Source organism: Euprymna scolopes, chromosome 32 (genome assembly GCF_053919585.1).
Source record: "Euprymna scolopes isolate OS-2025 chromosome 32, ASM5391958v1, whole genome shotgun sequence".
Lineage (NCBI taxonomy): Eukaryota > Metazoa > Mollusca > Cephalopoda > Sepiida > Sepiolidae > Euprymna > Euprymna scolopes.
This window is the reverse complement of record NC_136513.1, coordinates 66,163,081-66,188,202: the sequence shown is the minus strand read 5'-3', so window position 1 is coordinate 66,188,202 and position 25,122 is coordinate 66,163,081. Positions and strand designations below refer to the sequence as shown.

The 25,122-nt window shown below is 30.2% G+C and overlaps 1 protein-coding gene across 3 annotated transcripts in view; it reads right to left on the bottom strand.

The window, feature by feature from the left end:
- Positions 1-25,122, bottom strand: part of LOC145256397 (uncharacterized) — a 241,113-nt gene that overhangs the window by 128,152 nt on the left and 87,839 nt on the right. Inside the window, exon 2 of one of the 3 annotated variants that reach the window (XM_080115256.1) lies at positions 23,819-23,851. The exons of the other annotated variants lie outside the window; for them this stretch is intronic. Coding sequence (XP_079971382.1) covers positions 23,819-23,851 — 33 coding nt within the window. The remainder of the gene's footprint in view (positions 1-23,818; positions 23,852-25,122) is intronic. 3 annotated transcript variants of the gene reach the window in all.

The window sequence follows — 25,122 nt, the reverse complement described above, 5'->3', positions numbered from 1 at the left end:
AAATTAAAAGTAAAAATCATTTGGATGCTTGTGCATCTATGTTACTTCCCTATTTTATTTTAGTATTTACAAGTTAAATTAAATTTTTACGATATGTTTTAAATTAAATCGTTAGATTAAAGTACAATATAATTACAAAACACTCTTCCCTCCCCATGTTGAATGGCTTTCTAAATAACGATTTCAGTGCGGTAACACAAATGCATAAGTAGCATCATTTTTTATTTCGAATTATTTAATCAAGAAGCAAATTTGATGGAAAACTTTTTTCAGTTCGTGGTGATGGACATTTTTTTTTTAAGTGTAAAAAGAAAAAAAGTGTGAATTATGGCGATCAATTTCCTAAACGTCCGCCGTTTATTGCGTGACCTTCATGACAGACTCCTAATAAATATTTACTTCTAATATTTTTTAAAGTTTCAAACTGATAAAAATTATTACATGTAAGGTTGACATTTGTACAAATTCCAACACATTTCAAGTGAAACAATTATTACCTACTAAATTGTCGTGTCGAAATAAGTAATAACATATAGTGTTTTGTTGATTAGGGATCTTTATAAATTTCCGCATTTCAGATGAAAGTATTATTACCTGCTTATATGTTGAAATGAGTAATTATTCTAACGCATTTCAGGTGATAACGTCATTACCTACTAAAGAGTTATGAGAAAATAAGTAAAATCATAGAATGACTTTGTTAATCATGGATCATTTAAACCCACGCATTTCAGGTGTAAACATTATTACTTGCATGTCATGTTGGAATTAGAACAAATCATCGAGTACCTTTGGTGATTATGGTTCTTTTAAATCTACGCATTTCATGTGAAAACTATATTATCTACTTACATGTCATGTTGAAATTATTACAAATCAATTAGTACAAATCAGTTTTATGTAAATACGGAAAACCATACCTAGTCCTTACATACACGTGTAATCCAAGATGATAAACAACTTGGGGCCATCAAAACTTACATAAAATCGACCTGACTTAATATCACATGTGTATCATGCTGAACTTTTGAAAGACATTAAAGACATGGACTAGAAATTCTATTTGCAAATGTTTATGTTATTGAATTTCAAAAAAGAGGGCTACCACACTACCACATGGTCATAATGTTGCGAGATCAGGATAAGATTAAAATAGTTCATCAAAGACACGCAATTATTAGCCAGAGCTTCGTGATTTAGTCTTTAATGGTACATGGTGCAACCTGAATGTAATCGTTTGATTATGTGATAAGATGTTTGTTACTGATGTGTGTTTTTAAAGTTTTCAACTACCGTGGAATTTCCACGGGTCCTGCTCGTTATTATTATCATTATTATTATTAGTAGTAGCAGTAGTAGTAGTAGTACTACTACTACTACTAGTACTACTACTACTACTAGTACTACTGACTGTCGCACTGTCTGGCATGAATCCTAATGTTGATTTTTCAGTCAATATCAAATCTCCACCCCAAAGTCGTAATTATTTGTAAGATAACCATTAGAGGTGGCTTTGCTTCGTATACGACTCATAATCTGCATCCAACTCATTCTACGATCAACCTATCATATTCTTATTGAAGCGTCAAGTTACACGATATGAAGAGCCAATGTCAATACACCATTCTTCTTATGAGAAAATGTCTATTATTAGTAGAATTATCATCGATTTATTTTATCTGTATTAATGTGCGTTCTATCTAGAATTCTCATTCTCTTAATATCGCCTTATTTGTATGAGGCCGTTTTTTAACTCTCTCTCTCTCTCCCCATCTCTCACATATATATAGTGCGTGTAGGTATAATCAATACAAAGTGGTATAATGAACAAAAAGTCTATTAGCAAAATATCTGACAGAAGTACACGTCATGATTCTGGAGCCATAACTGGAGTCGAAAACTGAATATATGTGGGCATAAAAATGTTTATAAAAAATATTTCGTCAAAGTTGTTTGGAATCTTCACATGTAAAATCCTATAAAGTTTGAACTTTTCTTTCTGCTTTTCCTGTTTTCACTCACTATTTATACGTAGGTCCATTACTTCTACTCTATATCTCCCTTACCTTTTTTTCTATTTTTATTTGTCCACATTCTTCTATTTCATGTTCCAACTGATATATACATATTAAAAACAAATATTGTTCATGTTTAAACTGTCTTTAATCGAACCTTTATATTTGTTTTTCTCCTCTTCTGCATTTCGAAATGTCATGGGATTAAGAGTTTCTTTTCCTCTTTTCATTATTTTTTGATCGGGTGATATAATAAAGTTTTATGTAACTATTATTTCTCATGCTTTACTTTATATATATATATATATATATATATATATATATATATATATATATATGCATATATATATGGTGTGTGTGCATATATATATATGGGTGTGTGTGCATGTATATACACACACACACACACACACACACACACACATATATATATATATATATATATATATATATATATATATATATATATATATATATATACAAGTTAGAAAAGTATTTCATCCAAGGCATGAAAATTGTTAAACAAACTGATTTTACTATAAGCTTTAAAAATAAAGGTACACTATTCAATTTGAAATTTATTTATCTTCAAAGTGCACTTTTATAAATTTTACAAAGTAAGGTATAAAAATGTAATTTAAATTGAATCAAACAAGCCCGATAGCCATTAGTCGCGTGCTCTCGTGTAATGAATGCATGCGTGAATGTAGGATTGACATGAAATTCTTAAAGATAAACTAAAATGGCCAAGAAAATGGGCTGAAATGACTTAAATAAATGAAAAAGTAAATGACTTTAATGAACTTAAGGATGAATTGAATGACTTTAAGAATGCTTAAAAAACAACTTGAATGATCTGGAGAATGATTTGAATGGATTTGAGACTGACTGGTTGTAAAGTGGGTGATCATTTTTTATTAAATTAATACAGAAAAGTGATCCCCCACTTTATATCACAATAAGTACAGCATGTAGTAAGAAGAGATACTACATTTTGATCTTGGCCAAAAGGCCAAGAAAAGCTTAAAAAGATAAGAACAGCATCTATTAACAAACGACCTTTGATCTTAACCAAAAAGCCAAGCACAAAAATGTTACGGACAGACTGACAGACCGACCGAACGACCGACCGACAGACCAACCAACCGACCGACCGATCGAGTGAATTATTGAGTCGCTTGCACGCGACTAAAAATTACCTTAGGTTTATTTTATGTAATGTACATTTTGGTGCACTTAAAAAAAAATCATTGAAAATTTTATATCTATATCATTAATTGCTAGATGAAAGATAATGTTTTTAAAGTGCAACTGTTTTTGATGATTTCCATAATATACTCAAGTAATCAGGTGCACGATCACGTGAAGCTCCCAAAAATCTTTGACGAAAATTGGACTATGCCGAAAACAAAATTCGAACACGGCACTTCACATCTATGTATTCATCGATTTGAGTGCTATCTCTTGGTGACACAATGAGGTTATTTACAGATTTATTGAAGGCATTTTTTGTCTCAGAAGAAAAGATAGTATATTATATATAAGTGATGGTTAAGATGAACATTTAAAAGGTTGCAATCGATTTGTGCCGCATTTAAAAATGTGCCAATGAAAAAATTGTGAAACACGGTTTTATAGTTTGATGCAATGAGAAATCATATTTTAAAAACTAATATTGAAATTCTGTTTTAAAATCTGAGCGAACGGATGGTTGATGAAATATTTTAAGACAATGGCATCTATTGACAAAGGCGTTATGAACTATTTGTTGTGGCTAGGTTAAATGTTTCACGAGTTATTCGAGAACTGATCGTAGAATCGCAGAAAGGTACGAATGATTTGTAGTTAATTGACAAATCAGAAAATGTTTCCTCAAATAAATTTTTTATGAATTTTATTGTTTATCTAAAAGGATATCAGCAAGACAGGAAAAAAAATTCCAAATTTCTGTGGATAATTTGAACAAAGCGAAAGCAAAGAACTATTGATAGAGCAACCAGTTGGAATGTTTAACGTAGCAGAAGGTAACATATCTTGATAGTTTTTGGTGTAAGATGAGAATCGGAGTTGTCTCTGCAAGGATCCGATAACTTCTTTATAAGAAATCTCAATTTTACTTTCAGTTTGTCAAGCAACGATTAAGAAAACATCATTCTAAAACCGTAATGTACACCAATGTGTACGGGTAGAAGATTGTAAGAAAAGGGTGCAAACGTATTTGGAATATATGCGAGTTGACAGAAAGAAACAGGTACCTCGGGGGAGAGGGCGAGAGAGATAGAGAATGTGTAATAAATGCGTTAGAGTAAGGGATGAGACGAAATGGGAGAGAGGGGGTAGAGCGAAATGTGGTTTCCATACAAGCACTAACATCCGCCTATTTGATATAATAAAAAGATCAATAAAAGGCGAATCCACCCTCTGAAACTACTGTAAAAAATAAACGAATTTAAGTAAATGTATTTAACCCTGAGAGAAGGAAGAGAAAACAAAAACAAAAGTCTCATGTCCTCATTGTTAAGTGCTGTTGAATAAGATAAGCAAAAATGGCTGTTTGCAAATAAAGAAGAATCATGGTTTGCTAATATATATATATATATATATATATATATATATATATATATATATATATATATATAGTCATCCAAATACAGTGGTGTTTCGCTGTTTCACAGTTCATCAGTTCGGCTAGACAAGCAACTAGACAGATATATATATATATATATATATATATATATATATATATATATATATATATAAGCCTTTTCTAATCTACTAGTATTGCCTGGAGTGTGATTTTATTTTGTTTTGTTAATGCTACTATATTTTATCTTCATTAATTTCTTAGGTTTTGAATTTTTAGATGAGGAATAATAATTAAGATTGTTTTATATTTGTACTATTGTTCTCACTTGAGATTTTTTTCTCACAATGTTTCTGTCGTTGTAACCACCAACTTTTTTAAGTGCAATATATATATATATATATATATATATATATATATATATATATATATGTATATATATGTGTATATATATATATATATGTATATATATATATTCCAAATTTCTATGATGTTGAACACCTTACCAATTATTCTTTTAATTACGTTAACATTCACAATTCTTGACACCAACAGTTTCGTAGCGCAAAACCATTCGCAAATTAATTTATATTCCATACTGGTTAAATCTGCATCACTATTCCCGGGACACCATTCGAATCATGCAACTCGGAATATCGTTTTGTTGTTTAACTCATTTCTCGAGTTGGATCGCCTTAAAGTGTTGATGTCTTTATCTATTCTCTTAAAAATATTTTAAACTATTTTTCAATATATGTTTTAAATGGAAAGATTTATGATTAGTCATAATAATTATTTTGCTAAATACATTTCCTCTGATAATATGAAAATTCATAAATTAGGGAAATTACTTTAAATTTCTTGTTTTCCTTGTTTCAAACACATATCGGGAGGTATTCTGCACTTTGGACAGATATGAGATTTCACTCTTCGTAACTGGATCATGAACTCATTGACATAACATAATCTTTCCCTTTTCCGTTACAAAAATAATAAAGTCTCCTCAAACTAATTCCGCTCTTTCTGATTGGATGAGCTCTGCCCATTCATATATTGCGGATTAACGGTATTAGCATGCTAAACAAACACTAATGGACCATTCAAACATAGCGTCGCAATGATACCTACTTTTGCCCTATGATTAATTGCTCGCCCGCCCGCTTTGTACATTTTTTACAGTAATTAATTATATTTTTCAAACATAGTTACGTTTTTATTATGTAATTCATTTATATATACTTTATTTAAACCTTCGCGATCTACTGGATTCTATCGCTGTATATATTATTTCTAACGCTCTCTCTACATATATATATCTATCTCTCTGTCTCTCTGTCTATGTCTGTGTGTCTGTCTCCCTCTCTCTCTCTCTCTCTCTCTCTCTCTCTCTCTCTCTCTCTCTGCTTCGGAGACAAAACAACATTTATTTCCTCTCTTTTGCGCTTGCTCGCTCCCTGTATATATTATTCGCATTTTAGAACTGTTAAATTATTTTATACTTTTGTATAGGTTGTCTATTTTTTGTCACCTTATAATCAGAAATTTATAAAAATACGTCACGTTTTATAGCAATTGATTTTATAGTTTTTATCGCATTTTTTCAAATAGCTATGTTTATTAAAGTTTATATCGTATATATTTTATCAAACTGTTTAGATATTTTCCAGTTTTACTTCCATACCTCAATTGACAGACCTGCACGCGTGTTAGAAAGTTACAGTCGGGTTTAGTCACAATTATCGATTTTTTACACCGATTACCTACGCTACAATTTTAGCATGAATTTCATTACACAGAGAATTGAAGTCAAATTTCTTTTCTGGGCTGATTCTCAAGATTGCTGCCAGGTTTGTACACACGTGCGATAAACAAATCTACTTCTCTCCTACCGACACTGCCACCCCACAATTTTTGTAGCATTTTCAGGTGGGTATGCTGACAACGATTATCGCGGTTAAATTTGGAGAAATTATTTTTCCACATCTCTCCGTCCAATGAAAAGGTCATCGACTTTTTATTTGCTTGTCAACTGTTTCAGGAATGCGCATGCGTGAATCGTTCACATAACAAATTACTTATGTTAAGAATAAGTAGGTTTGAAAATACTTTTTAAAGATCATCTGACAAAATTGTTATCTTATATGATTCACTGTACTTAGGTTTTGGTTTTAATCTCAGTAAGAGTAGGTTTTTTTTACAAGAAGTGAACGTTTTAGGAAAACATGCATTCACATATCTTAGTTTCTGTATGAATTATAATATTTATGCGCATTTTACGACCGGGCAATGCTGAACGGCCTGCTAATATATATATATATATATATATATATATATATATATATATATATTGTTTTTAAAATATTGTGGATAATTATATTTTAAAAACAATATATATGCCTCTCCCCATTTGGGGGTAAAACGGGAAAATTATTTTCCAACTCGTATTGAGGTAAAAATGCACTTTCATATAAATAATTAAATTCATTCAAAACGTATCTCAAAAGCAAAAACAAATAAAACACACACACACACACACACACACACACACACACACACACACACACACACACACACACACACACATATATATATATATATATATATATATATATATATATATATATATATATATATATATACCGTATATGAACCGTACCAGTAGAAAGTGGACTTTGGTAACTCTCGCTTTACTAATTTTGTTTCTGAATGATCACATTCAAGGAAAGAAATGCTGTTTTCTGGGTCATCTAACACTTATCGGTGGAAAGTTTTGACCTTGAAGTATTATTGTTAACTCCTTATATCAAGTGGCTTCATATTTTGTCTGGAGCAATTTCCACAAAAAAAGCTAATAACGCCGAAATGAAAATTGCGAAAAAGTATGAAACTAATAAAAGTTTCATACTTTTTCGTTTTTTTTTTTAAAATTTAAATATAATTTTATTTGTTTTTGATTTAATTTAAAAAACAATTTTTTTATTTACACCCGTATATCTTATTAGAATTATCCGTTCATGCCCCTCCCCTCTTTTTCCTCATCCTCTTTCTCCCCACCCCCCACATCTTATTACCTCCCTTTACCTCTTCTATGACCCGTCTTTGGTTTACCGAAACCTGATTCAACACTTCGGTCTGCCTATTCAATAAGGAAGCGTATTGTTTCGCATAGCGCTAGACGAAGGGCCGAGACGTCGTCCCTCAGCTCGTACGTGTTCTTGCATGGTAAACGTATTTGTGTTTTGCCTCACAATATGTTTATTCTACGATCGGTGGTCCGTCGAAGTAGACTAGACGACAGAAAAAAGAGTCATGGGGGTAGCGAGGATAGCGTAGATGGGGTGTGTACAAGGTACTTTTATACTTGACTTCTCATATATATATATATATATGTATATATATATATATATATTTATGAGAAACAGCTAGATTATATTATTCAGTGGCATTCATTCTTTTAAACATGCTCTTCAAACTGTGATTATCTCCCACGTGTGTGTGTGTGTGTGTGTGTGTGTGTGTGTGTGTGTGTGTGTGTGTGTGTGTTCTCTGTCAAAAATAGAGCGCACACAATGAGTGGAAATAGTCATATGGGCGCATGAAATTCCTAGTCATTATGCATTGGTGAACATTACATGTACATAAACATCTATTACAGATATCAATCACTTGCAACAAATGTTTGCTAGTTATAAACATGTATTAATTTTAGCGGTTGGGCGATTCTAACATTTTTACCAATTCAGATACTCAGATATTACCGATTCTAGTCTAAATTCCTGATTTCAATACAAGTACCGATTTCGATTCTTTATAAATCTCTGAATATATATATATATATATATATATATATATATATATATATATATATATATATCTACAGAGTTATTTTTTTTAATAGTTCATTTTCAGAACACTTGAAACCATCATGTAATCCGCAAATGTAAAAATACACTTGTGGGGAATCTATTTATCAGTTTTACTTGTGATTTAAATTTTATTTTAAACTAAAACAAAATTTTCGGCATTGAAAAACAGGAAAAAAAATTCCGATGTCGATTCCAATACTCCAAAAGAATCCGATTTTTTCGATTCTCGTTTCCGATTCCGATTAATCGTTTCAACAGTTAATTTTGAGTAAACATTGCATATTAATTTTGATTAAAGATTGCATATTAATTTTGATAACTGAGAGAGGATGCAAGCAACGAAATATTCTTTAAATTCTGTTCGATAAATTGGAAAAAGTTTTGCACTAAAAATTGTTTGAGAGGACTTCATAACAAGAATATTCTTTGTGTCACTGCACAATGTATTTATTTTCATAGATTTTCAATGAAACAAGCTGAATTCAGATGCAGACATTGAAAACAGTCCGAAAACAAATGAGATTATGGTCGACATTTCATTCAAGTTTCAAGTGGTATATTTGTATAAAGTATATTTGTATAAAGTATATTTGTATAAAGTATATTTGTATAAAGTATATTTGCATAAAGTACATTTGTATAAAGAATATTTGTATAAAATATATTTATATGAAGTACATTTGTATAAAGTATATTTGTATAAAGTATATTTGTATAAAGTATATTTATATAAAGTATATTTGTATAAAGTATATTTGCATAAAGTACATTTGTATAAAGAATATTTGTATAAAATATATTTATATGAAGTACATTTGTATAAAGTATATTTGTATAAAGTATATTTGTATAAAGTATATTTGCATAAAGTACATTTGTATAAAGAATATTTGTATAAAATATATTTATATGAAGTACATTTGTATAAAGTATATTTGTATAAAGTATATTTGTATAAAGTATATTTATATAAAGTATATTTGTATAAAGTATATTTGTATAAAGTACATTTGTATAAAGTACATTTGTATAAATTATATTTATATAAAGTATATTTGTATAAAATTTAATTCGTCATAATTTGGGGTTCGTTCTGTTTATAAAAATGTTAGATGAAAGTACAGAATGGTCTCATAAAAATTAGTTAAATCTATCGTTATTTTATGTTTCAAATGTAATTTTCGCCCCCACCCCCACCACCACTACAAAAATCCCCAAAATTATATTCGTCATGTGTAGACCCCCTCCTTCGATCCCCAAACTTGAAAAAATGCTAGAGATGACATGTCGGGTTGGACGCTTTGTGGCCAAAATTGGGTGCTCATTTTACGTTAAATTTATATAGAAAAGTGATCCCCCACGAAAAAATGTTAATTTTGTTTTGTTTTTTCTCCAAATTTCTTCTTTCATATTATGTATAAAGACTGCTTAAACGTATTAGGCCCCCAAAAAGCAGGTCTTAATTTTTTTAGGAGTTAAACGACGCTGGTCACGTCGTAAAAATTAAGCATTTTTAATTGAAGATATTAAATAAATTATAAAGAAAATCTGTTTCGCAGGCAATTAAACACACTTGCTATGGTATAATTATTATAATAAATCCTGGGTAACATCGATTAAATTAAAAAATAACGGAGCAGATCATGTAGAGGATGATAGATTTTGCTGACATGGAAAATTGGCCTTGCGTCCGACTAACTCTGCTCTCGTGAGGATGCAAGTAACTGAGAACATTAGTTTTAATTATTTTTCTCTAACAAATAAAAAAGGTTACTTGAAAATTAAGAATAAGCGAAAAAAATTCCTCCGAATTTAAAAAAAAAAAATAATTCAGCTTAGAAGAATATTTCGAAATCAAAACAAATCTATTACAGAAAATATTTAATAACGTGCTCCGTTTAAAACAATTTTTCAATTAAACTATCACAGTTATTTCCCCTTTGGTTTTTCTGGTTTTAAAATAAAACGGTTTCAGATTTCAGATAAAATAAGTTAAATCAAATATAAATTGAAATTTAAATAAACTAAATAATAAAAAAATTAATTAGTACAGTTGAAACGAATCTATTATGTCTAATAAGTAATATCATCGAGCTAATTATTTAAATAGATTTAATTTAATGTCATATGCTAATGACTGTAACTCACTCAATGTTGATGTGGTTTGGAGAATGCTATATATAGAAATTACGTATAAAATATAATGTCTCTGCTGACAGGAGTATCCTATCATAGGCGTATTATTTCTTGACCAGGAGAGGTGTACACACATATTGCCTTCATATTTCTTTGGTCATTGGGAGTTGTACACACAGACACACACACACACTTACACAAACGCTACTGCTTTATATATATATATATATATATATATATATATTATATGACGCTAAGACATCTGTGTGCTTTTAACACGCGTCCACACCAGACCTTGATCTTCTGCTTCTCCCAGACAAATCAATTCCACGTGCACGTCGTGACAACTGCCACGCAGACGGGGCTCTGATAAACGGCGAGTATCCTGCGCCATATAACTGGACCGCCACTACTTTGTGGGCTAAGGTTCTTTTAACCAAAGGCTAAGGGTAAGTTAACCCTGACATAAACCTTCAGAAATGCTTAGGACCTGTAAGCTGCGGCATACATGACCCACCGGCGTGTGGAATATGCTCTGGTGCCCAGCAACCTAAGTCCCAGTCATGAATCAAATGGCATGATGGGTGGAGAGGGCTCCGTAAGCTGTGGTAAAGACAACCACTCTAGGAGAAGGAAAACCCTGATATAAAACCTGCGGCGACTGGATGTTGACTTGCTTTTCTTTTTGGTTCAATGTGGCAGTTGTTCAGAGAGTGGGATTATCTCGGTGCAAAGTCTTTCCTCACTATTAAAAGCTTCAAGCACAGTCATTACTTGATATGTAATGGAATACATATTTTGACATCAGTGTGTATCTCGATAATAAAACGGCTGGCCGTAGCCTAAAACGACAAAAGGACACTCAATGAGGAGTGATGCGGATATGGGCGTCAATTGAAATAAAGGCTCTGGAACATCCAAAGACTGGACAGGTGTTCGGGGCACCACAGCCTGGACTCGGTCATCAGCAGATGTGCAGGACTGTAGAAGGTTCATAAAAGTGCCGTCCGGGACGTGCTGCAAGTGGCGCTCATGTCTGCCTCATTTGAGCCAATAATGTATTAAGTAATGGCAACACCCGAGAACGAGTTTGCTGCCATCATACATATTATATATGTATTATATATGCATTATATATATATATATTATATATGTATTATATATGTATTATATATGTATAGAGCGGCCATCACACATGCATACGGATATTACATCTATGTGGAGCTTTAAACCCCCATCATTTTCCATTGATTTCTTTATGTCAACACAGACTTACGTCCGCACTCCTTATATGTACAAATAAACAAATCTTATTTTCTACATTTGACAGAAAACTCTTGATATTAACTCCCTGTGACGAGCAAACTTTGTTTTCGTGTAAGTTGTATCACTTGAAGAAGTCTCTACTTATTAGTAACTAAGTCTTTGACTGTATAGCAACATATTACTGATTATGTAAAAAGAAATAAAGAGTATACCTGTTAACTTTGGTATTAAGCACACACACACGTATATACATATGTGTGTGCGTGTATATATATATATGTATGTATATATATATGTATATAACATATATGTATGTATATATATATATATATATATATATATATATATATATAGGTGTGCGTATATATATGCACAGAATTTTATTCTAAAGTATTCCAAGAATCTTTACTGAGTTTAAAAACAGAAGGAAAGAATATCGTTTATGTATATATATATATATATATATATATATATATATATATATAAATGTAACTCTTAGTTCGTTCGCAATTAAAAGTCTAAAAAAACACTGGACGGATGGCTTCCACGTTTTGGTATAGTATGTTTACTATATCCATGTGTGTTTTTATATATTTCTTTTTAATTATAACATTATACTTAATTTTTCTACGATAAATAGATGTTTTTCTTTGTACCGATACGCCATTTTTTATTTAGGGACAATTATTTATTACCGCTTCCTGTCACATGACCAGTGTTACAATTTAGCGGTTTTCCTGCTAGATCTGGAGATTTCGTTTGCAATCTAGCGGGGAATTCTAGAAAATCTGGAGATATTTGGCACCCACACACCCGCAATTTTAGATTAAAAAATAAAGAAAAGCGCTTGAAAATACTTTAAAGCATAAAATAAACTCATTCAAGTAAGTAAAAAAAAAAGTAGAATTTATTGCCTTTGGTAACAATTATTTATTGATTATTTGTTTTGTTTTTCACTTTTTTTCGGCAAACCATTCTTAAATCTCGCTATAAAATCGATTTTTCCAAGTACATTTTAGGTGGGGGGCATTCTAACCTCCGAAGTTTAGTTTAAAATACGATCTAAGCAACTCTGCTTTACAAAAAACAAAACAAAAAAAACTCATACCAATACAGTAGAATTTAATTATCTACCAACCTAAATACTTTTAATATGCTAAAACAAAGTTTTTTTGTTTTTTATTTTTCTAATTTCAATGTTGCACCAGTATTGTGATGTTTAATTTGCAGTATATTTCAATTTAACTTTTATTATAAAAAGTTTGAGTTCATGATTTGTTTCCTGAAAAAAAAAAATACTCTCTCTGAAAAAAACAGGCTAAACTATCTGATAAAATATGTAAGCCTTCTGGGGAGCTAACTCAAGCCCTATTTTTTTTTCAATTAAAGGAGCAAGGACCAAGGTTTCATAAAAAAAGAAAACACAAACAACGTGGTTTAAAAAAAAGTTTGTAACTTCGAACTTTACAGGTAAATTTCTAAAAACACTACTTTTTTGTTTTAAATTTGAATACATTACTTATTGACATTTTCTCTTCAATTTGTGATATATAAAACTTTGGTGAGTAAATAAATTATTTACTTTTTACTAGACACTTTAAAATAGGGGGCGGACGTGAATTAAAAAAAAACGTTTGTCTAAAATATTATATTCGGGTTATTGGAAAGAGCATAAAATTTCACATTGACACTGAAATATCGTAAAAATAGAATCAATAGAAAAATTTTGATAGATTTTTAAAGTATAAAAATTGAAAAATATTGAGTTCGTAAAATTCATTACTGTTTTTTAAAAAATAAAAAAATATTTCTATTACTTTTAAAACAACTTTAATACTTATTTTGGAAGTATAATCCATAAAGAAAATAAACAACCCACTTTTAAAAGAGAAATTATGAGATTTTTATATTTTATTCGCAGTTTCGTGATAAGGGTGTAAAAAATTCCTACAACAATTCTGATACATCTACTAGATTGGAGTGTTTATTCGTTGTAAACGTGCCCGACAACCTATAAATGTCGACATTTCCAATGTGAATGGTAAGCTGGACTTATGTAAAAAATAACAAAAAGATATACCAAACTGACTTTTTCGTTTAAAAATGGAATTATTTCCCTTTCGTTATTAACTTTAAAAAAAAAAATTTAAATAAATATTTTGTGTTTTATATACATAAAGTACAATTGTTAAATGTTACTGTTTTGATTATATTCGTTTGGGGGGCACAATTAAAAAATTAAGAAAGATTAAAACGAAACGAAATTTAAGTTTCCGTTCCATTTTTACAACAACCCTAAAACAGCGCATACTCAGCAAGTTTTATCGTTATTTATAAGCATAATATTGAAACACTAAATCAACAATTTATTTATTTTTTTGCATAATTAATGATGGAAGTATTTTTCTGTTTATTTTCTTAACATCTATTAAAAAAATAATTTGTACATTCTCTTGAAAAAAAGAATCAAACTTTTCTCTACTTTCACATGTGTTCTATTTCAACAAACTGAGCCACAGCAACGCGTGGCCGGGTACAGCTAGTATATATATATATATATATATATATATATATATATATATATATATATATAGTCTTTGAAGTTTTTAACCTTTAAAACTATATAAATATTTTTTATCATTCGTTAGAAAACCATCTAGTCAGTAAATCATTTAATCACCTGCAATCACTGCATCAACTCGCTCTCGAATTTACTATAATACCAATAATTTATTTTTCAAGGGATCATCAGTTGTTTACCATGAAACACTGTTTCGGGTATTTAAAAGCAAAACAGTATATTACATCATGGCTCTCAGCAGTGTTGATCAAACACCACCACCCTTAATATATATATATATATATATATATATATATATATATATATATATCTGTGTATGTGTGTGTGTACGTATATATATATATGTGTGTAAATATGTTTATATATATGTATATATAATATATGTATGCATACATATATGTGCATATGTATATATATAGTTTTATATGTAGAGATACATATATGTGCATGTATGTATATATACTTTTTTTATATATGTATTTATGTATATATGGATGCTTTTATTTGTAGACACCTTTCTTAGCTTAGGATGTTTATTTTTTCTGTTCATTAAATAAATGCTACAGGCAAATAAAAACAAGCGTAATAGATACACGACACGCTTATATATATGTATATGTATATATATATATATATATATATATATATATATATATATATGTGTGTGTGTGTGTGTGTGTGTGTGTGTATGTATGTATACGATGTGCGTGCAATAAGTAATGACTCTGGCTCACTTCCCATAGCAGTAGAGCAACGAAACTTGGCACAATTATTAGTCTTTCTCTACATAGGAACCACCCAGAGTTATGCATTTTTCCCATCGTTTATTGCAGCTCTGGAGACCGTTCTTGTAGAACACCCCAGGTTGGTCCCCCAACCATGACATGACTTAAGAGATCAAGACTGCATCATCTGGGAAACGCTTTCCTTTCCAAAACAACTTAATTGATGGGAAGAGGAGAAAGTCAGAGGGTGCAAGGTCAGGAGAGTATGGAGGATGGGGGAGGATTTCATAACGATACGCCCGTGCTTCTGATCTGGCGGCATGCGAGTTGTAGACCGGAGCGTAGTTCTGCAGGAGGAGGGTACCTTTGCTAATCTTGCCCTGCCTCTTGATTTTGATAGCTTCTCTTAATTTCCTCAAAAGTGAAGCATAATAAGCTCCTGTAATTGTGGTACCCTTTGCCAGAAAATCTGTCATCACTACTCCGTCCTGGTCCCAGAAGACTGTGAGCATGACGTTGCTAGCGGAGGGCTACACCTTTGCCTGCTTTGGAGATGGTGAGTCAAATTTATCCGAGCACTCGACGCGTTCTCGCTTCTGGAATGGTGTGAGCAACCTGGGAATCAATCTGGCAGACACCTTATGCATAGGCAAATGGTTATGAATAATAGTTTCCACAGACCCTGTACTAATCTTGACATCTTGGGCTATTTGGTGAACATTAATGCGCCGTTCTTCCAAAATGTCAGCCTCAACTTGACGGACAGATGCCTCATTAATGGCAGGGGGGGGGCGACCAGGTCTGGGAGCTGTTTCCACAGACTTCCGGCCATGTTTGAATTCACGATGCCAACATTTTACAAGGTCATATGATGGGCATTATCACCATAAGTTTCTTTCATTTCATCAAAAGTCTCCTGTGGTGTGTGTCCTTTCAAATACAAAAACCGGATCACTGCTCGACATTCAACAGGCTCCATTTCACACCTGACTCTGTTCAAACACCTGTAAAAAAGAAACCCCAATTAGTTCAGAGCTGTAATTTGCCACATAACCCGTAGAAATATAAATCATTGCACATGCAAAATTTCAGCTAGATCAGACAATTGGTATTAGAACAACTACTGTATTATGTAAATATTTTTAAAATTCAAAATGCTGATCGTTTGGGGTTCAGGAGAAAATCGTAAGCTCTGTTTGATGACGAACCCTGATGTCATATGGTCACTTCATGATTGATTTGCAAGTTTTACCGAGGTATTTGGCATCCATCCATGGCAATATGAGCGAGAGAAAAACGAAAAGAAATACATTTGGCCATAATGAACATGGTTTAATTTATAGATAAATTTATTGACAAAACAAGGTTATTGCAAAGTGAGTGATTTGTTAACAGGCAATTTATTCTCACGAAAGCGAAATATTTTAAGAGTTTTGTTTTGTACCTGTTCAGTTTTGGCGAATAACAGCTGATTAAACATGTTTTCGTTTCAAATTTGAAATAACATTGTGAAACAGATGTTTTTTATTCGTGGAAAAAGTAGGTAACACAACTAGAAAAGTTTCCAAGTCTGATTTTCTCTTTTGGAAAGAATAATCCCCTGCTTTTGTGTTTCTGAAAAGTATCTCGTCAAAAACTAAACTATTACAACACAAACACGAAGAAACATGCGTCAAAATGTAAATACAAGATACATGCATTGGTTTCATATGCATTTTTTAAAAATTGATTCACATGTTCGGAAATAGTTAATTCTACATACATGCACACACACACACAAACAAACAAACACACACATATGTATATATATTGATACATACATTTGCGCACATAAAACAATACATGTAATGAAAGTCAGTTATTGTAAAAATTATACTATGTTATCGTAACTTATTATATTTTGAACGATGAGTAATTTATTATATATATATATATATATATATATATATATATATATATATATATATATATATATATATATATATTGAATGATTGAAAGAAGGGTACTGACTTAACAGCAAAAGACGGAATTTATATTCAACTTTCACGAAGAAATATAATTACGATTGCCAATGAAATATATATCATGCTTCATATCTGATCTACATAATATGATGATCAGTTCATGAGTTATACAAAGATTGGTTTTTAATTTTTGTAATTAGTTATTCTCAAAACCTCTCCATAGACTAACTGTATATATAATGCGTATTATTGATATATGTATATATAATGTATATTACGTGCTTATAGATCTGTGTATATATATATATGTGTATATAGATATGTGTGTATGCATATGTATGTATATATATACATATAGTATATGTGTGTGTCAGGTCATATAAATTTCTACTGGTACCATGTAACCCAGTACTACCTGCCTCATGGTCGGGTCACCGGCGACTAAACTGGTTCCCCCACCAGACTTGTTTGGTGAGGAGGGCGGCTAGTCTCCCTGAAGGATTAAAAACAAGACCTTCCAAAGAGCGAATGAACTCCTTTTCTGGGTCAACGGCCAACTAGCACTGTGTATATTTGTGTGTGTGTATATGTGTATTGGGGTGGGGAGGGCTCCCGTAAGCCGTGGTGAAGGCAACCTTTCTAGGAGAAGCAAATCTCTGATTTAAAAAAACCATAAAGCGGGAGACCATTACCCGCATTAAGCTGGTCTGCAGTTTAATTTGTTGCTGGCTATCTTGCTCTTGCTTGTTGCTGGATCTCAACATTTTGAACCGAGAGAGAGACTTAGCTGTCGTACAAAGCTAAGACTCTGTAACATCATCTTTGTATAGATACTCTCTCAGGCATTTGGGCTCATGAATTTTACATGTCTGAGGGAGTGGCACTCGTCTGACAAGAGACGTTGCAATCATCATATGTATGTATATATGTATATATATATGTATGTATATATGTATATATATATGTATATAAATGTAAAGATATATGTGAACACACACACATATATATATATATATATATATATATATATATATATATATGTGTGTGTGTGTGTGTGTGTGTGTATACAGGGTGACCCCAAAAAACGTGGCCCAACTTTTATTAGGCCCCGTTTCTTAGTGTTTTATCCGAATGAAATGAAACTTTGGTCATAACTAGTTAATTATATTCAAAACATCACATCAAAACACAAGGGTCTTTGGCCTTTTTTTCTCCGTTGTAAAGCATGTGTTCTAGATGGCTTCCATTTAGCATTTTTTTGGAGGGGGGTCACCCTGTATATATATGCTAGTATACATATGTATATATATGTGTATATGTGTATATATATGTGTAAATGTTTATATGTGTACATATATGCATATGGATACATATATATACATATATGTATATATATATATCTATGTATATATTTATATATATATATATGTATGTATATATAAACACACGTATACTTACATGTGTGTATATATCTTTTTATATGTATGTATAATTATGTGCATATAGGTATGTATACATAATTATTTATATGCATGTATACGTATATATATGTATATATAAGTATATATATTATGTACGTATATATACATATATGTATATATACGCATATATATATGTTTGTATATATATGTATATATGTGCATATATATATACGTATATATACGTTTGTATGTATATGTATATATAAGTGCATATATATTTGTATAATACGTATGTATATATTTATATATATGTCTGTGCATATGTATATATATATGTATATACATATTAATATGTCTATACGTATTTATCTATCTGCATAAGTATGTGTAAGTATGGGTTTTTTAAATAACTGTCTACAAATATGTCAAATGTTATTTTATATATAGATTTAAAACTAATTTACATTGTTTCAAATGTGAACATAGGATATTGTAAAGTTTGAAAAATGTGTTAAACAACTTCTCATAATATATCGTCTATGAAAAACATCACAATGGTTAAAAAGTTTACGACGAAATTTATACAAAATTACAATTCTCATGCAAGAGTGTCCGTTTTATGAAATGTGACATTGGAAGGATATGGCCTAGATCATATACTAAAATACGCGGCCGTCTTCATGAAGTCAAAAAAATATTTACAGATCAGTTAGTTCTCTTTCTATAAGCTATAAAACACTTGAAATCTTGTAAGAATTAAGCACTCTTTATGCTATTTTTTGTACGATTTCATATTTATCGTTTTTCGAATCAACGGTTTCTCCCCTTAATTATACCTTTACTTAAATGTTGTTTCCACAAGTATCTAATTGCTTTGAAACTTTTCAGGTAAAAATTTATAATTCGTTTTCTTTATATGTCATTTTTATTCCTATTCATGGTTGTTTCATTAAGCTCGTTTCGACCAATGCTACTTTTGATTTTTTAAAATTAATCTCTTTAAAAACTCTCGAATTTTTAATCTTTGTGTTGGAGTCTGGTACCTGTATGAATTATTTAAAACTTCGGTATATTTGTTCTCATTCCTTCAGACATGTTAATTTTTATTATTTTGAGTTACTATCAACTATAGTAAGCCTCTAAATTTACAGATGACTAAAGTTCGATATAAAGATTTCCAAATTCTTCTAGAAGCATCCTGATAAATTCCAAGTTTACACATGCGAAAACGTGAAAATAACAAAGATGAGAATAAATTAGACCTGCTGATTCTTCAAATCTGAACGAATTCTGGTGATTTGAAAAATAGCAAAACATAAAGTGGCCTCTATTCCCATTAGCTCTGGTCGTTTGGCTCATTAGCGAATATCATTTCCCATTTTACAAAACGGAGATCAAAACAAATAAACACTTTTCTATGTTTCCAAGTTTAGCTGTATTTTCTGGTGCAATCTTTGAATTTTAGAACATTAAAATAGATAAAATGGCGCAGTTTTTCTAAGGGAACCACATTTCAGTAATTTTTAAGTTTACTGTGGGGAAGGGTTTAACGCATAATTTATTTCGTGTCTCATTCATCACATCATTGAAATTTGTTTTGGAGTCTGACTTCTTACCACTATTAAAGTACTGCTGCTTCTTATGAACCCATCGTATCAGCTATCGAAAAAAGGAAAAATACTACTCAATCAGTTCGCGTGGTAATCTTTGTCAGTTTTTTCGAAAATTCTTCAATTTGGTAGCAACTCTTTTGCGATACAGCACTCACCAATTTGCCGACGATGAAATTCACTTTGAGCTCTTTGTCTTACCAACTTATCGAAACGAAAGATGGAGGGGTTTGTTTTCTTCAAGCAGCATGTGATAAAATTACACCACAAAAATCATAATACCTGAATTTTGCTACGAAATTAAATTTTAAATAATAAATTACTGTTGATATTAAATAATGGCTGATACGTGTTCATCATCGTGACATTTCCTTATTGAGAAGTCATATTAAAGACTTGAAACGGCCAAATAAAATGCAATTCTGGCCTGCATTGAACACTCCAAACATCAAGTATTATGATCCGTTTTTGCTGCTAAGCCAAAGAAACCACGTCTCGCGCCATCTGTGTATCATTTTCAAGAATTTTAAATCGTTAGAATGTCTTCAAAATGATCTTTAAATAGAATTTTACAATGAATGCATTTTTGGCAGTAATTTTCGAATTTTACTTTTAAAAGTTAATTCAAATAATTTTTTCTATCTGATTGAATCGTGATTTGTGTCCAACTTACCCATTGCAAAGGATCACTGTAAACATATGTTCCTGATAATATGAGCACAAATTAACAATGATAATTTTGTCTTTGAAATGAGAAATTACGACATAAACTACATTCAATTTTTAAAGTTGATGGTGTGAAAGCATTTTCATGAATTTTAAAATTTCAATCTAATTAATAAGTTTTTTATAGTAAAAAATAAGATATATTTTGATAGTAACGTTAAAAATTACATTATGTTTGTTATGTTTTAAAAAATATTTTTGTATTATTTAAAACATCATGTACCATGTTAACTCTTCTGTGCTCATTTATTTGTCCATTAACCATACACTTTTCCTCTCTCTCTCTCTCTCTCTCTCTCTCTCTATATATATATATATATATATATATATATATATGATGCTCTTTTCTAATTTATCTCTCTCCTGACCCTCTTCACCCCAATCAATAAACCATACACTACTAATTTATGATCGCCTGATTATAGGCTCATTAATAAGCTTAGGGTTTGACATATGCATTAATGACATTCTTATATAGTAAATTCTGGAAGTTTCATACTAAAAGACACCACAGAATAATAAACTAAAACACCACTTTTGTTCCTAGTTAAATTATATCTAACAAATAATGTACTTTTGTAAACTTTATCTACAATATTATTTTAACTTTATTATTAAATAATATTATTAATATTAAATTAATAATATTAGGAATAGAAACAAACATTACATGGATTCTTTTGACGCAATGAAAACACCAGATTCACAATTAATCAATTACTAAATTAATAATCAGAAAATATTAGCGATTATGAAAACAAAGGAAAAAAGGTAAAGAACACAAAATTATTTGTACACTGAACATGCTCCTGTTTTTATCTCATTAATTTATAAAATGGATCCACGACTCGATCTTTAAATTTCGGACAACAGAGGAAAATCTGTACACTGTAGACATTTTCTTGTACTTTAAAAAAAATATCAACACGTTAACTATGGAGAAAAATATCAACACGTTAACTATCGAAAAAAATAACTACGCATTAACTATTGAAAATAGTAACTACGCGTTTACTATTGAAAATATTAATTACGCGTTAACTATTGAAAATAACAACTACGTGTTAACTATTGAAAATTATAACTACGCGTTAACTAGATATGTGTTAACTATTGAAAATAATAACTACGCGTTAACTATTGAAAATAATAACTATGTTTTAACTATTGAAAATAATAACAACGCATTACCTATTAAAAATAATAACTACGCATTAACTATTGAAAATAATAACTACGCATTAACTATTGAAAATAATAACTATGCGTTAACCATTGAAAATAATAACTACGCATTAACTATTGAATATAATAACTATGCGTTAACTATAAAAATAACTATGCGTTAACTATTGAAAATAATAACTACACAGTAACTATTAAAAATAGCTACACGTTAACTATTGAAAATAATAACTCCGTTTTAACTATTGAAAATAATAACTACGGTTAACTATTGAAAAAATAACTACACGTTAACAATTGAAAATAATAACTACGCGTTAACTCTGGAAAAAAATAACTACGCGCTAACTATTGAAAAAATAACTATGCTTTAACTATTGAAAATAATAACTATGCTTTAACTATTGAAAAACATAATTACGTGTTAACTATTGAAAATAATAACTACACGTTAACAATTGAAAATAATTAGTACACGTTAACTATTGAAAAAAATAACTACACGTTAAATACTGAAAATAATAACTACGTGTTAACTATTACAAAAAGAACTGCACGTTAACTATTGAAGATAATAACAACGCGTTAACTAGTAAAAAAATAACTACGCGTTAACTATTGAAAATAATTACTATGTGTTAACTATTCAAAAAAATAAATATGAACAAACTATTGAAAATAATAAATACGCATAAACTATTGAAAATAATAACTATGCGTTAACTATTAAAAATAATGACTATGCGTTAACTATTAAAAATAACTACATGTTAACTATTGAAAATAATGTGTTAACTATTGAAAATAATGACTACACGTTAACTATTAAAAATAATAACAGGGCTTTCTTTTTCCCATTAATAACAATTCGTTAACTATTGAAAATTATAACTACACATTAACTATTCCAAAAATACCTTGACGTTAACTATTGAAAATAATAATTACGCTTTAACTATTACAGACAATAACTACACGTTATATATTGAAAATAATAACTATGCATTAACTATTGAAAATAATAACTATGCGTTAATTATTGAAAATACGTTAAATAATGAAAATATTAACTGCGTGTTAACTATTGGAAATAATTACATGTTAACAATTGAAAATAATAACTATGCGTTAACTATTAAAAATAATAACTATGTGTTAACTATTAAAAATAATAACTATGCATTAACTATTGAAAATAATAACTATGCGTTAACTATTGAAAATAATAACTATGCGTTAGCTATTGAAAATAATAACTATGCGTTAACTATTGAAAATAATAACTACACGTTTACTATTGAAAATAATAACTATGCGGTAACTATTGAAAATAATAACTACACGTTAACTATTGAAAATAATAACTACACATTAACTATTGAAAATAATAACTACGCGTTAACTATTGAAAATGATAACTACGCGTTAACTATTGAAAATAATAACTACACGTTAACTATTGAAAATAATAGCTACACGTTAACTATTTAAAATAATAACTGCATGTTAACTATTAAAATAATAACTACACGTTAACTATTGAAAATAATAACTACACGTTAACTATTGAAAATAATAACTACACGTTAACTATTAAACATAATAACTACACGTTAACTATTGAAAATAATACGGCGGTGAAATTTTCCCCATCATTCTTTCGTCTATCGATCGATGAGGCCAACAAACCTTCGCAATGTACGTTATTCGTCGAACGGACACATTCTTTCCGACTTACCAGTTGTTGAAGCTGCTGCCTGTCATGTTTTCCCTAAGTAAAAATAAACATTTTGTAGTTTTACGGTTTAATTGAAATTAAATAAAGAAATCGATTTTAATGTAAATGATTGGATAAAAAAAAAGTTCTTTACAAATCCATAAAAAACATCCACAAGAAAAAAAATTTAAAAAAATCACATACACACGCTTGCGTACTTTGAACGCAAAACGTAATAAACGCCTTTTAAAAATAGTTTAATTTTCGTTACTAAAGTTTTGCATTTTATTTTAAACACGCATGAATAAAGATTGCCTTTCTCTTCAATCTTCTATTAATGAGACATTTTAAGAGGGACGTTCCGAAAGTAATTCCGTATGTTTTTTTTTTATTTTGCCAAATGAACCAATGGGGATTGCAAATTGCATTGTTATGATAATTTAGTTTCATGAACTGAAAATTTCATCTCTCTGTTGCATATATTGACGGTTTAAGACTTTGGCATGGATGTGCGTCAGAAGCAGAGATTGCGACATTGAATTCTTGGAAACAGCGCATTAAGAATGGTGGTGACGACGTATAAAGATAAATTATGGAGCACAAATGTTGCTCGTTTTAATGGTACTACTCCCGTTTTCGTAGTTTTTCAACGTTTTTAGTTATAAAAATAGACGGCTATCTTTTGGAACTACTTTGCATGGTAGAATTCTGGATTTGAATATTCTTTTCTTTAATATACATTTCGAATGCTGGATTATGTTTTATATTTTTTTTGTCTTCGAATTTTTAGTGTGTGTGTGTGTATGTGTGTGTATGCGTGTGTGCGCGTGTGCGTGGAATAAAAAATCGCTAAAATAATACAAACACATCTTAAACTAAACAATATTTTGGTCGTGAAAAAGCGTCTTTAAGATTGTAGCACTATTAATAATACTATATTATAATGTATTCTGATAGAAGTAACCTACACACAAGCGTGTTGAATTCTTTTCACATTGAATTATGCGTGACGAGGAAATCCGTCTTACTTGCTATTAGTATATTTTCCACACACAACACACACACACATACATATATATATATATATATACATATTTCAATTGTGTAGACTAAACATTGATAGATAAGTTTAGCAGAAACCGTTCCCCGCGCGCGCACACACTTAAAAAAACAGAGACAAAGTCACTTTATATATATATATATATATATATATATATATATATATATATGTGTGTGTGTGTGTGTGTGTGTTTGTGGTGTGTGTGTGTGTGTGTGTGTGTGTGTGCGCGCGCGTGCGTATTACCCCCCCCCCCATTCTCATTCAA